The 14,916-nt window shown below is 41.1% G+C and overlaps 1 protein-coding gene across 2 annotated transcripts in view; it reads right to left on the bottom strand.

Moving 5' to 3' along the window:
• Positions 1–812: 812 nt before the first annotated feature.
• LOC117978593 (variable charge X-linked-like) overlaps positions 813–14,916 on the bottom strand; it is a 433,542-nt gene continuing 419,438 nt past the window's right edge. Inside the window, exons 11-12 of one of the 2 annotated variants that reach the window (XM_055106424.2) lie at positions 1,502–1,856; positions 813–1,308 (exon numbers count right to left, since the gene is read on the bottom strand). In XM_055106424.2, coding sequence (XP_054962399.1) covers positions 940–1,308; positions 1,502–1,603 — 471 coding nt within the window. In that variant the 5' untranslated portion in view covers positions 1,604–1,856 and the 3' untranslated portion in view covers positions 813–939. Of the gene's footprint in view, positions 1,309–1,501; positions 1,857–14,916 lie in introns of those variants that run through there. The other variant, NM_001427541.1, reaches the window with a different exon arrangement.

Raw genomic sequence — 14,916 nt, forward strand, 5'->3', positions numbered from 1 at the left:
CCCTCCCTCCCCACACACCACCTGTTCCTCCCTCCCTCCCTCCACACACACCACCTCTTCCTCCCTCCCTCCCTCCCCACACACCACCTCTTCCTCCCTCCCTCCCTCCCCACACACCACCTCTTCCTCCCTCCCTCCCTCCCCACACACCACCTCTTCCTCCCTCCCTCCCCACACACCACCTCTTCCTCCCTCCCTCCCTCCCCACACACCACCTCTTCCTCCCTCCCTCCCTCCACACACACCTCCTTTTCCTCCCTCCCTCCCCACACACCACCTGTTCCTCCCTCCCTCCCTCCCCCCACACCACCTCTTCCTCCCTCCCTCCCTCCCCACACACCTCCTCTTCCTCCCTCCCTCCCACCCCACACACCTCCTCTTCCTCCCTCCCTCCCTCCCCACACACCACCTCTTCCTTCCTCCCTCCCTCCCCACACACCTCCTCTTCCTCCCTCCCTCCCTCCACACACACCTCCTTTTCCTCCCTCCCTCCCCACACACCACCTCTTCCTCCCTCCCTCCCACCCCACACACCACCTCTTCCTCCCTCCCTCCCTCCCCACACACCTCCTCTTCCTCCCTCCCTCCACACACACCTCCTCTTCCTCCCTCCCTCCCTCCCCACACACCTCCTCTTCCTCCCTCCCTCCACACACACCTCCTCTTCCTCCCTCCCACCCCACACACCTCCTCTTCCTCCCTCCCTCCCCACACACCACCTCTTCCTCCCTCCCTCCCTCCCCACACACCACCTCTTCCCCCCTCCCTCCCTCCCTCCCTCCCCACCATCAGAGAACACGGAGTCACTCAGATCAATTTGCAACACATTCATTTTATTATCAACAGTATGGCAAGCACCCCGCTGGTGAGATCTCTGAGGTCTGGCGGCTGGGCCTGAACTTAGTCGCTGCTCTCGGAGATAGGGGAGTAGCTGGCCGTCTACACACTCGGTAGTTCTTCCACCTCGCTCTCCTGACTCAGTGGTTCTTCCATCTCGGTCTCCTGACTCAGTGGTTCTTCCACCTCGCTCTCCTGACTCAGTGGTTCCCCCACCTCGGTCTCCTGACTCAGTGGTTCCCCCACCTCGCTCTCCTGACTCAGGGGGTCGTGCTGGCTCCCCTCGCTCACTGGCTCCTCCGGCGGCAGCTCGTGCTGAGGGAGCTCCCGGCTGGGCTGCTCGCTGGGGCCGGGTGCCGCTGGCCCGCTCTCCGCCTCAGGTGCCGTCACGGCCGCCATCTTTGTCGCAGCCCCTTTCTTCCCGCGTCTCCCTCTACGAACCGCTTTTCCCTTCTTGGCCACCTTGGCAGTCTGGAAGGACAACAGGGACGATCACAGAAGGGCTGTGGTTTAGGGACGAGGATGGAGGAGTCTGGGAACAGGGACGTGTCCTCAGAAGCGGTGGGGACCGGGTTGGGGGGTTGTGCCAAGTGAGGACAGGAGAGGCTTCTTGTGAGGAAGGAGGCGAGGGGAAGACGAGGAGGAGCTTGGGAGGGTCACTCACCTTCTTCTTCGGGCCACTGGGGCTCAGCTGAGAGGAGGCCTTCCTCTTTGCTGCCTCCTCGGCCTTGGCCGGAGGTCCCGAGGCTCTCGGCTTTGGACTCATCTTCCGCAGCTCAACGTCTCGCAACGGTCGACTAACTCCAGGCTGTCTGGCCTCCCTGTATATACCCCTCTCGCGATCCCAGGACGAGACAATCACGCCCCTGAGCTGTGATTGGTCAACACTCCACTACCCAGCCAATGGTAGCCCTGGGTGGGAAGGCAGGCCTTATACGTCACAAAGCACCATCAGGACATGGCGGATGAAGTCGGGGGCGGGGGGTGGGGGTGACATCTAATGAGGAAGGCAGGGTGCTCTAGTTGGAGAAAGGGAGATTTGGGTTAGCACCCCTAAAGATAGTTCCCAAACTGACATGTCGCCCCTCCTAAACTCCCCATGTTCAATTTTGGCAGATCACGTGGCACGGGAGGATATTTCCACCATATGTTTCCCCCGGACCTCCCATTCAGTGGTACATTCTGTTCCTCCACACCTGCCATCATTACCCAGTTTCTGTATGACCTGCCTAAAATCCCTCCATGCTAACTGGGATGGATGGAGGGCTATACGAAGACGTCAGTCATCCCTCTCTCCTACAAATTCCTCTGCTACACCTTGAGGATCATTCACTTCTTGGATGCCGTGAAACAACTTTTCCATCTCACATACTTCTCCCAGCATCCACATAGTGCCTCACAATTTTTCATTCTCATGGTTTAAAGCACTGGCTTCCAGAGGTCAAGATCAGCAAACACACTCGCTCAGCTGGGTATCGGTATCCGGCTGGGTTCCTCAGAGAAGGAGAAACTAAACCAACAGGATATTTGTGTGTGTGTGTGTGTGTGTGTGTGTGTGTGTGTGTGTAATATATATGATAAATATGTATTTACTATCATGTAGTATTGATTTATGAATAATATTATATATATGATACAGTTTATTCTAAGCAATTGGCTCACACATTCACACAATGTGGGGGGGGGGGTCTAGGAAGCTGAAATATGTAGGGCAAGTGAGCAGGCTGGAAACTAAAAGCTTCTGCACAGTCAACAATCAACAAAATGAAAAGGCATGCTATGGTTTGGGAGAAACTATTTGCAAACCATATATCTAATAATGAGTTAATATCCAAAATATATAAAGAACTCACACAGCTCAATAGCAAATAAATAAATAGTCCTGTTAACAAATAGGCAAAGGACTTGAATAGGCATTTCTCCAAAGAAAACACACAACTGGCCAACAGGTATATGAAAATGTGTTCAACATCATTAATAATCATAGAATGCAAATGAAAACCACAATGAACTATCACCTCACACCTGTTAGGACGGCTATTATCAAAAAGTCGAGAGATAAAAGATAATGATGGCAAAGGTGTGGAGAAAATGAAACCCTTTTAGGGTGTGCAGAAAAGGGGACCTTTACACGCTGTTGACAGACATGTAATTGGTACAGCCGTTATGAAAAACAGTGTAATGGTTCCTTGGAAAATCAAAATAGATCTACCATGTGACCCAGCAGTTCATCTGTTGAGTAGGTACCCCACTCCCACAATGAAATCCACATCTTATACAGATATCTCCAGTACTAACTTATTCTAACTCATTAATCACACCGAAAATTAGAGTTTCTATTTGAAAAGAATGTTTTTTTTCACCATTCTGGTATCAAATATTTATTCTAGCCATCTCTTCTTATTTCTTGCTTTGTAATAATCTAGGTACTACTACCCACTGACAGAACTAACTCATTATTCCAAAAAGAGATGAGAAATGTTGAGGAAAATGCAATGTTATGCTTCTTATCTTCAACCAGTTATTCTGGTTTTATGGAGGATTCTGTATTTAACTCTTACTCAGATAACTCTAGTTACCATATCCATCGTACCTAGTCAACAGTCCTAAAAAAATGAGAACACAGAGTTGACTAGAATTGTTACTAAACTTTCTATGTTAACCAGTTTTCCCAGTAATTGCTAGTTTTTTATTCAACTGTTTGCCTAGGTACCACTAAATGTCTAGTTTTATGTCACTAAGACATAAGAAGTAGTGTTGAAAAGAATTTGTTTATTTCAAGTACTGGCTTCATCTAGTTATCTCTAGTTAATTACTCACTTGGATAAAGTAGATATCTATTGTATGAGGTAATATTTCTAACATGAGGTTGGAATTTTGCATTGAGAAAAATGGTTATTGAACTCCCTGGCATAGGCCAGTTATCTTCAGCTTCCTGGGATCAATTACTTGGTCTAGTTAATTCTAGCTATCTTTAGGTTGCTAATTAAATGTTTACCACCAGATGTCTGTGGTAATTTATTATCCCAACAAAACAGTAGAATGATAAGGAAGGATTTTGCTTTTTCCTGGCATCACATAGATATTCAAATTATCTCCTGTTATCCTTTGTACCTTTTTTCCTGGGTAACACTCAGCACCTATCCTTCTAAGTTCTTATCCCAACTAAAATCAATAATTGAGATTTGCAAAGAACATGAGTTTCAGGGTCAGGTTCACTTGGTATTGTAATGATTGTTAGCTGTTTCTATGTAACATGTTTCATGGGAAAGCCCAGTTAAGTAGAATTTGTATATAACTCAACACCAATAAAATTATATTTGACGAGACTAGATTCCCTATGTTCTACATTCCACTGAACTATTCTTGTTGTCTCTATTTTACTATTTACGTAGGTACATGCCTTACGTGTAGTACTAATTCATTATTCCAACAATAACTCAGCAGTAAGTGGTGAGAAGCACGTGATTTTATTTTGAAATTTATTTTTATCAAGGTAAAATATACATATGTAACGTACCTTCCTTACCACCTGTAAGTGTGCAGTTCAGTGGTAATAAATACATTTATATTCTTTTATTTACCCTTCATCCCCCCTTCCCCTTCTGGCCTCTGGTAACCATCACTATAGTCACTATCTTCATGAGAACCACTTTTTTAGCTCCCATAAATGAGTGAAAATATGCAATATTTGTCTTTCTGTGCCTGGTTTATTTCATTTAACATAATGACATCCAGTTCCATCCATGTTGCTGCAAATGACAGGATGTCATTCTTCTTATGGCTGGATAATATTCCATTGTGTACATACACCATATTTTCTTTATCCATTTATCCGTTGATGGGCACTTAGGCTAAATCCATATTTTGGCTATTGTGACTTATGCAGCAGTACACATGAGCATGCAGATATATCTCTTTGATGTACAGGTTTATTTATTTATTTATTTCTCTGTTTCTTTCCCTAGCAGTGGAATACTTGGATCATATAGTAGTTCTACTTTTAGGATTTTGAGGAACTCCATAATCTTCTCCATAGTGGCTGTAGTAATTTACATAATTTGAGGAACTGTGAGAATATTTTCCAAAGCCACCATACCATTTTGCATACCCACCAGCAGTGTATGAGCATTCTGATTTCTCCACATCCTCTCCATCTCTTGTTATTATCTGATTTTTTCCTCTAGCCATCTTTTTGGGTGTGAAGAGGTATCTCATTGTAGATGACAAATTATTCAGAGGTTAACACTCGTTTATGTGTTGAAGCATTTGGTCAAGGCTGAGTATTCATGAGGCCAGTGAAATAAATCCATCCAGTGAGAAGAGAGTGTTTGCAAACAGACAAGAAAACAAGATGGGTCCAGACATTCCCAACCACATTTCGAACTCTTCACCTTGGCCAAGTATCTCATAATGCATCGTTGTCTCACATAGCCTTATTGGAAGACAGCATGGATGATACTTTGTAAACTTATTGACATTGTTATGATTCCAAGTTCATACGCCACCATGTTTGGTTAGCAGGAGCAATTCCATCCGGGAAAGAGAGAATATTTTGTTTGTTTTGCTTATGTTTTAACCATCTGTTGAGAGACAGAATTATCCTTCACCTCTTTGGCAGTGTCTAGTTGATGAAAAAATCCTCATAGTTCTGTTTTCTAAATTGAATTTGTGTTACAAAATGATTCAGACTGAGAATGAGAACAATTTTGGGAGTATCCAGGCAATTCAGCATTCCAAATTAATTTGGGATATAGGTCATGACCACCGCCATGAAATATGTGCGTTTGTCAAAGACGTTAAGACTCTACTACTCAAGGCTTTCACCTGACCAATATCTCACCTCCCCTAATACAGCTCCCATCAAGAGGCAAGCTTGAATTCCAGATATTAATTATTTTTCTCATCCTTTCCCTGTGATTTGGGCTGTTAATATAGAAGATGTTATTGATGATAGGATGATGATGATGATGATGATGACAGAGTTTGTCAGAGCATTGAGCACTTCTCAGCAGGCTTCAATACTTGAGCATCAGGGATTTTACTTCGGAGACAGCAGTGATGTTGAATAATTTCATTAGTGCCTGACTCACCAGGACAACCACTGTCTCTTGCCTACCCACTATCCATATCTCCTTCTTTTTTTCAATAAACAGACCTCAAGCTCGCTCAGAAAAGTAATAAGACTGATTAAACCCATCAATGCCCCTGGATTCCCTTGCTGCCTTGGGTGGCTGAGACTACAAACTCTTTGATATAAAAAGACAAAGATTTACTTGCAAAACCTTCACTCCTTTGCTCTTTCTCCTTTTTTCTGGACTAGGGATCTTGAAGCATGGAGTTGTTGCACTATCTTGTAACCATAAAGCCTGAGGACGAAAGCCTGGAGCCTAGGGATGTGGTTGCTTCATCCTTAGGAAAGGAGGGGATGAGCCTAGCTACCTAAGGTTATCATTGAGCCATCACACCAGCTCACGGCTCAGCACTGAAGCTGGAATAATGTTGCTTTTCTGTTATCTGAATCCGAGTGGAATTCTGTCTGATATGCTCTGTCAGCTGCAGGGATCTGAGGATTGTTTTACAACTCAGTACATTGAAATATCCTACATTTGTCTCTGTGATATTCAGAAATCAAGACCACTTTGAAGAGATGTGCAATGAAGATGGAATGGAAAATGAAAATGGAAAATGGAATGGAATTCAACTATTGAAGTGGTCTTCATGATGACTCCAGACTTCTAACATAAGGTGCCAGATAGGTAGTAGACTCCTTATCAAGCTAGAGAAACTGGGAATGGTGAAACATAATAATAAGATGAAATTAAAGGATTCACATTTGGACATAATGAGTTGTGAGACACATACTTGCAGAAATCAAGGAGGAAGTGGGAGCTCAGAAAATGGGTCTGAGAAGGAGAAGTCAATGCATACCTCATCAGCAAGGTGATGAGGAACAGTTGAGATTATCCATGGAGACTCTGTGGAGGGAGCTGAGAGTACCCACCACACACCCTCAGCAAGTCCAGCACTTAGGAACTGATTAGAGCAGGACCCTGTAGAAAGGAGGATAAGGAGAACACTGAGAGGTAGAAGGAAAACCAGAAGAATGTGAAGTTACCAACTCCAAGAGAGAAGCATTCTAGGAAGGGATCCCATTTAGCTCCCATCAAATCATGCTTAAACGGACTTAAAAGAAGATGCAGCATAGTATCTATTGGATTTGCCAAGATGAAATTTATAACATTATACAAATAGCTCTGAGGATGATGCCAAGTAGAAAAGGCTGAATAGAAAATGGTTTCAAACATAGCATGATTATTTAAATAGAAATATATATGTATATTTGTGTTACTGGACTCTGAGACTAATATACACCTTCTCTTGGACATAATTGGCTTCCAAAGGCTGACAGAGTTACTGTTAGGTGGAGAGATCTGGAGTGATTCTTATCTTCTTTTTAATATATGCTATACTTTTTTGTTCATTTTATATATTTTCAATCATTTCTTGATTAATTATATGAAGTGACAAAAATAGCCAAATTATGTGGAGTCCATTCATGTCTTCATTTAAACTAATCCTGTTTTTATTGGCAGGCAATACACACAATTTGGGAAATGGTCAATTAACTAATGTGTTCATATCAGTCACAGTATTTCTTCTTTTTTTTTTTATTATAGACAGGGTCTAACTATATTGCTGATACGGTTTGTCTGTGTCTCCAGCCAAATCTCATCTTGACTTATAGCTCCCATAATCCCCACAGGTCATGGGAGGGACCCAGTGAGAGGTAATTGAATCATGGGGGCAGGTTTTTCCCATGCCATTCTTGTGGTAGTGAATAAGTCTCATGAGAGCTGATGGTTTTATAAACGGGAGTTCCCCGGCACATGCTCTCTTGCCTGCTGTCATATAAGATGTGCCTTTGCTCCTCCTTTGCCTGCCACCATGATTGTGAGGCCTCTCCAGCCATGTGAAACTGTGAGTCCATTAAACCTCTTTTTCTTGATAAATTACCCAGTCTCTGGTATTTCTTTATAGCAGTATGAAAACGGACTAATACAATTGCTCAGGCTGGTCTCTAACTCCTGGGCTCAAGTAATCCTCCCACCTCGTTCCCCCAAAGTGCTGATATTGCAGGCATGAGCCACAATGCTCAGTCAGTCACAGAATTTCTGAAAGGATTGAGCTTCTCTTTTTGCCTTGTCCTGACATTCCTAGATTATTGTCTAGACAAAAATTATTTCCTTTTGAACCGAGTTTACTATAATAAATAATGCTATGTCAAAAAACCATGGGTAGCTTTAAACTCCTTTAGATTAATAGATTGTTATAATTCCTCTCTTTTCCATCTCAAAAACCTGCCTCATAACAAATGCTCCTTTTGCAGAAATATTAACAGAGCATTTATTTAATTTTTCATCAAAGAATAACAGCAAAACAAGAAGGACAAATATGCATGTATGCATTGGTATCCCAGAAGACAATATACACATAATGTATAGGAAATAATCACAACATCAAATTGACAAAACTATGCATCTTTAGTGACTTCATTATTTTAAGTTCATGGAGACCCATCTGTGGTCGATGAGGCAAAACTGACAGCTGCCTGTTCTTGTAAATAAAGTTTTATTGAAACTCTGCCACATTTATTAATTTACATATTGTCTGTGGCTGTTTTTTTGCTACAAAGGCAGAGATGAGTAGTTGTAAAAGAGACCATATTGTCTTCAAAGCCTAAAATACTTCCTGTCTGGTCCTTTACAGGAAAAGTTTGCAGAACTCTGATTTAGAGCATCTACTATGTGCAACTAACAGAAAAAGAAACCTTTTCACGTGGTTAAAACTCAGGGCAATAACAAAATTATCAAAAATACTGGAAGAGGTTTCCAGAAGATAGAGAGATGATTTCCAGCTGGGTAACTGCAGAGGTTAACAGGAGAAGAAGGTAAATGAGGCTTCTTTCTTAAGGCAAGTATGTGAAGCAAACATAGCTGGAGAACTTGGTCCTTTTCCACTGGGCTGATGTTTCCTGAAGACTGTCCCACTTTCTTGATGAGAGCTCCTGAGGGTATGCTCATCTTTGACTAACCAAATGTACACCAGTCCACTCAAGGTTCTAAGAAGGTCTGCATAAATAAATGCAGAATTTCTCAAATGCGTAATAAGTCATGAAATACCGTCTCGGGAATGATTTTGTAACTATGCAGAATGAGGTAATGTTTTGGGAGCAGGAGTGCAATATTCTGGGAGAGCTAGACTTGGGAGAAATTCTGTATAGCCAGGAAATGAGGTACTAGATGGATGGTTGAATTTGGCCAAAAATAGTCAGAAAGCTTTGCTGCTCATTTGCTTGTTGTAGTTTGATAACTAACAACCCAGAAGTTTTGGGAGCCTTTGCACAAGTATGATATTGACCGAGGTAGCAATAACCTAAATACAAATTAAAATAATTCTTAGTCCACTTAGAACAGCTGGACTAATGATACTGGCTACATGACCCACTTAAAACTGATAATATTTACTTCTTAAAATGTGTCCAACAGTATTTGAACACAGGCATTGAAGGAACATATAATAGCAGTTTCTATAGCTGGCAAGAAGCTGAATCAGAAAAACTTGACCATGCACTGCACAAATTTCCCTGCCTCTCATCTCTCCAGTTGCTACCCTGCCTTAAATTCTACCGAAAGAAGTTAAAGCTCGCTTTGTTTTTGAATAGATCTTAAACATGATGATTATTGACCTCATACCCAAAGCCAATTATACTGAACAAAATCGAGATAGGCTCATTCAACCAAAAGAACAAAACAAAGATCCCCATATAGATATGATTATTGGAAATTCTGCACAATAAACTAAGATTTGGAGTAGAAATGAAAGGTCCAAATATTGGAAATGACAAGGAAAAATTAGATTTATTTGCAGATTCTCCGAATGTCTGCTGTAAAAGCATGATGATCTATTATTAGATGGTTGAGCAAATTGAATTGTTCTAAAGTATTTCAATATCTTTTGTATATGCCAGATATAAGTAATAAGAAAAAAATGTTTAAGCAGTCTTGAAATAATAAAATACAGAGTGTAAAATACATTGAGATATACTCTGTAGGGGACAAGTTTCCATCAGCCCATATATATGTGTGTGTGTACATGTGTGTATATATATGTGTGTATATTTATATGTGTGTGTGTATATATATATATATGGACATATGGGCTAAACTTCTGCCTTAAAACAAGCAATGTGCCTTTATTTTATTTTATTTTTAAATTAAATTAAAATTTAAGTTCTGGGATACATGTGCAGGATGTGCAGGTTTGTTTCATAGGTAAACGTGTGTCATGGTGGTTTGCTGCACCTGTCAACCCATCAACCAGGTATTAAGCCCCACATGCATTAGCTATTTATCCTGATTTTCTCCCTCCCCCCATTCCCCTGACAGGCCCCAGTGTGTGTTGTTCTCCTCCACATGTCCATGTGTTCTCATTGTCCAACTCCCGCTTCTAATTGAAAACATGCAGTGTTTGGTTTTCTGTTCCTGTCTTAGATGGCAGAGGATAATGGCTTCCAGCTCCATCCATGTCCCTGCAAAGGACATGATCTCATTTCTTTTTATGGCTGCATAGTATTCTATGGTGTATATGTACCACATTTTCTTTATCCAGTCTATCATTGATGAGCATTTGGGTTGAATCCGTGTCTTTGCTATTATGAAGAGTGCTGCAATGAATATACACATGCATGCATCTTTGTAATAGAATGATTTATATTCCTTTGGTTACATACCCAGTAATGAGATTGCTGGGTCAAATGGTATTTCTGGTTGTAGGTCTTTGAGGAATCACCACACTGTCTTCCAAAATGGTTGAACTAATTTACATTCCCACCAACAGTGTAAAAGGGTTCCTGTTTCTCCACAGCCTCACCAGCATCTGTCATTCCTTGACCTTTTAATAATTGCCATTCTGACTGGCATTAGATGGTATCTCATTGTAGTTTTGATTTGCATTTCTATAAAAATCAGTGATGTTGAGCATTTTTTCATGTTTTTTGGCCGCATAAATGTCTTCTTTTGAGAAGTGTCTGTTCATGTCTTTTGCCCACATTTTAATGGGGTTGTTTGATTTTTTTCTGGTAAATTTGTTTAAGTTCCTTGTAGATTCTGGATATTAGACCTTTGTCAGATGAATAGATTGCAAAATTTTTCTCCCATTCTGTAGGTTACCTTGTTTACTCTGGTGATAATTTCCTTTGCTGTGCAGAAGCTTTTTAGTTTAATTACATCCAATTTATCCATTTTTGCTTTTGTTGCAATTGCTTTTGAGGTTTTCATCATAAAATCTTTGCCTGTGCCTACGTCTTGAATGGTATTACCTACATTTTCTTCTAAGGTTTTTATAGTTTTGGTTTTTATATTTAGGTCTTTAATCCATCATAAGTTAATTTTTCTATAAGGTGTAAGGAAGGGGTCCAGTTTCAATCTTCTGTATATGGCTGGCCAGTTTTCCCAGCACCATTTGTTTGTTTTTGTCAGGTGGTTGAAGATCACTTGGTTGTAGATGTGCAGTCTTATTTCTGAGATCTCTATTCTGTTCCATTGGTCTATGTGTCTGTTTTTGTACCAGTACCATGCTGTTTTGGTTACTGTAGCCTTGTAGTATAGTTTGAAGTTGGGTAGAGTGATGCCTCCAGCTTTGTTCTTTTTGCTTAGCATTGTCTTGTGTATATGGGCTCTTTTTTGGTTTCATATGAATTTTTAAGTAGCGTTTTCTAATTCTGTGAAGAATGTCAGTGGTAGTTTAATGGGAATAGTTTAGAATGTATAAATTACTTTGGCCGTATGACCATTTACATGATATTGATTCTTTCTATCCACAAGCATGAAATGATTGTGTCCTCTCTGATTTCCTTGAGCAGTGGCTTGTAGTTCTCCTTGAAGAGGTCCTTCCCTTGTTAGCTGTATTTATAGGTATTTTATTCTCTTCATAGCATTGCAAATGGGAATTCATTCATGATTTGGCTCTCTGCCTGTCTATTGTTGGTGTATAGGAATGCTACTGATCTTTGCACATGGATTTTATATGCTGAGACTTTGCTGAAGTTGCTTATCAGCTTAAGAAGCTTTGGGGCTGAGACGACGGAGTTTTCTAGATATAGGATCATGTCATCTGCAAACAGAGGCAATTTGACTTCCTCTCTTCCTATTTGAATACCCTTTATTTCTTTTTCTTGCCTGACTGCCCCAGCCAGAACTTTCAATACTGTGTTGAATAAGAGTGATGAGAGAGGGCATCCTTGTGTATTACATTAATGGCCACCCTTCATGTCATCTGCTCCGCTGAGTCTACAGGCCAGGTAAAAAAATTTTTTTTTCAAATAGCCATGGGGAACCAATAAATGCTTTATGCAGGAAAATGACATGATCCAATTTTTGTTTTAGAAAATTCTATAAACTCTGACTACAGAGACTAGAACACATTGTAGGTGACACATCCTAGAGCCAGAGGGGCCAAAGAGAAGGAAGTGTTTGCTGTAAAGGAGAAAAAAAAGTTTTAAAATTGTATATCCTAACTCTGAAAAATGAGGACATAGGTTTTTACTTAAATCTCTCTGATGTCCCAGGAGCCTTAAAAAGTTTAAGAAGCATCTAGGATAGCTATGGACTCCTGAGAAAAGTTCTTTCTCTATGATCCTCATATATGGAAATATATGTTTCCTTCTGCAGGTTCCTGGCGGAGGTTCTGTGTCAGTCTAGGGCATGTCTGCATGACTCCCACTTGCTTCTGGCTTCTGGGAGTCATGCAGACATGCCCTAGACTGTCATAAAGCCTCCCTCATTTTGAGTTCTGCAATTCCTGCTCTTGCAATCCGTGCTCAGCTCAGAGGCCAGGGTATTTCTCTAAAAACATAAACCATAGCATGCTCTCTGCTGCTAAGCCTGTTGATGTCTGACCAGGTTGTTGCCCACTCACTGCCTGGATAAAGCTGAACACTGAGACAGAGATGTTGCCGTAAAGTAAGAGTTTAATTATTGCAAGGCAGCCGAGCAAAGAGAACAGGAGATATTTCTCAAAGCCACCTCCTCAAAACTTCAGAGGCTAGGGCTTTTAAAGTTGATTTGGCAGGCAGGGGGACTAGTGGCAGGTGCTGCTGATTGATCTGGGATGAAATCATAGGCGTGTTGAAACTGTCTTCATGCACTGAATCAGTTCCTGGAAAGAGAGGGAGTCACAACACCAGACAAGTCAGTTCATTGGTTGGGGTGACAGGCCACTAGTCTGGTTGCTGTCAGTTGGCCCACTTGCGAGCCAGGTCTCAAAAATATCCCAAAGACCAGTTTTAGGTTTTACAATACCTTTTGTGACTGCCAGTTACTATGGAAAGCAAGCGGGGAAACAGTGGTAGGTTATCGTTTACTATGCCTGGAGTATAGCAGAAAAGTTTTCAGGAGGTGATATTTCCAGTAATCAAAGCTGCCTGGCACCCCCCTTGGCAAGCTCAACTTCTGGAAGCCATTGAGGGGGTCTGCATGATCTAAGGATCCCTGTTTTTTAAAAGAAAAAACAAGTTCATTAATCTTGCGGGCAGCCTGCCTAGGGGCTAGGACAGGAAGATAATCAATTATTAGTGATTACCACTTACTGAAATGACTATGCACAAACAATCATGCATGGAGGAGGAAAACATCAGAGAGAAAGGAAAATATCTTACTGAAATTCAGGCCCCTACCATAATTTTAATTTTGTGGCCTTTTAAAATTCTATGAAGGCAGTTTCATACCTCTGCAACAATGTACAGCTGCATTTGAAATGCACTGGGAACACTTGGCCCTGGTTTATGCAACTCCATCTTATCCTCTGCACCATCATTGTCCACTCTAAAAGGAGACTTCAGAAAGTTCATGGAAATATTGTGTTATGAACAAACTATGCATGGATTTCACATTTTTGTTCCACCAAGATAAACTCATACTAGCTTGTTATAACATGTGTCGAGTTTGAGGCACGAAGAAGGATTAGACATCAGTTTGAAAAGAGCCCCTATCAGAGCAATATGAATTTCACTACAATGGAAGCAAGAACAAACATCAAATTTATGATGAGCCTTGGGTGGAAGAAGGGTGAAATCGTGGATGCTTTATGAAAGTTTTATCAGGAAAATGCTCCCAAAGAAATCAGCAATTTACAAATGGATAACTCATTTTAAGAAGGGATAAGATAATGTTGAAGATAAAGCTTGCATGGAAGACCATCCACGTCAATTTGAAAGGAAAAACTAATCTTGTTTGTGCCCTAATTGAAAAGGACTGATGATTAAAAGCAGAAACAATAGCCAACACCATAAACATCTCAACTGGCTCAGCTTACACAATTCTGACTGAAAAACAGAAGTTGAGCAAACTTTCCAGAAGATGGGTGCCAAAATTGTTGCACCTGGATCCACTGAAGACAAGAGCAAAGCTTTCTATGGAAATTTTAAACAAGTGACATTAAGATTTTGAAGCATTTCTCTGAAGAACCATTAAAGGAGAGAAAACATAGCTTTACCAGTACCATCCTCAAGGAAAAGCACAATCAGAGCAATGATTACCAAGAGGTGGAAGGGGTTCTGCCAAAGCAAAAGTGGATGGATCAAAAACAAAGATCATGGCAACAGTTTTTTGGAATGATCAAGGCGTTTTACTTGTTGACTTTTTGGATTGACAAAGAACAACAACATCTGCTTATTATGAGAGTGTTTTGAAAAAATTAGCTAAAGCTTTAGTGGAAAATTGTCCAAGAAAGCTTCACCAGAGAGTCCTTCTCCACCACTACAATGCTTCTACTCATTCCTCTCATTAAACAAGGGCCATTCTGCAAGAGTTTCAATAGGAAATCATTAGGCATCCATCTTAAAGTCCTGATTTGGCTCTTTTTGACTTCTTTTTGTTTCCTAATCTTAAAAAAAATTAAAGGGCACTTTTATTTTTTTAACCCACTTAAAGGGCACCCATTTTTCTTTAGTTAATAATGTAGAAAAGATGGCATTGAGATGGTTAAATTCCCAGGAGTCTGAGTTCTTTAGGAATGGAC

Source organism: Pan paniscus, chromosome X (assembly GCF_029289425.2).
Source record: "Pan paniscus chromosome X, NHGRI_mPanPan1-v2.0_pri, whole genome shotgun sequence".
Taxonomy (NCBI): Eukaryota; Metazoa; Chordata; class Mammalia; order Primates; family Hominidae; genus Pan; species Pan paniscus.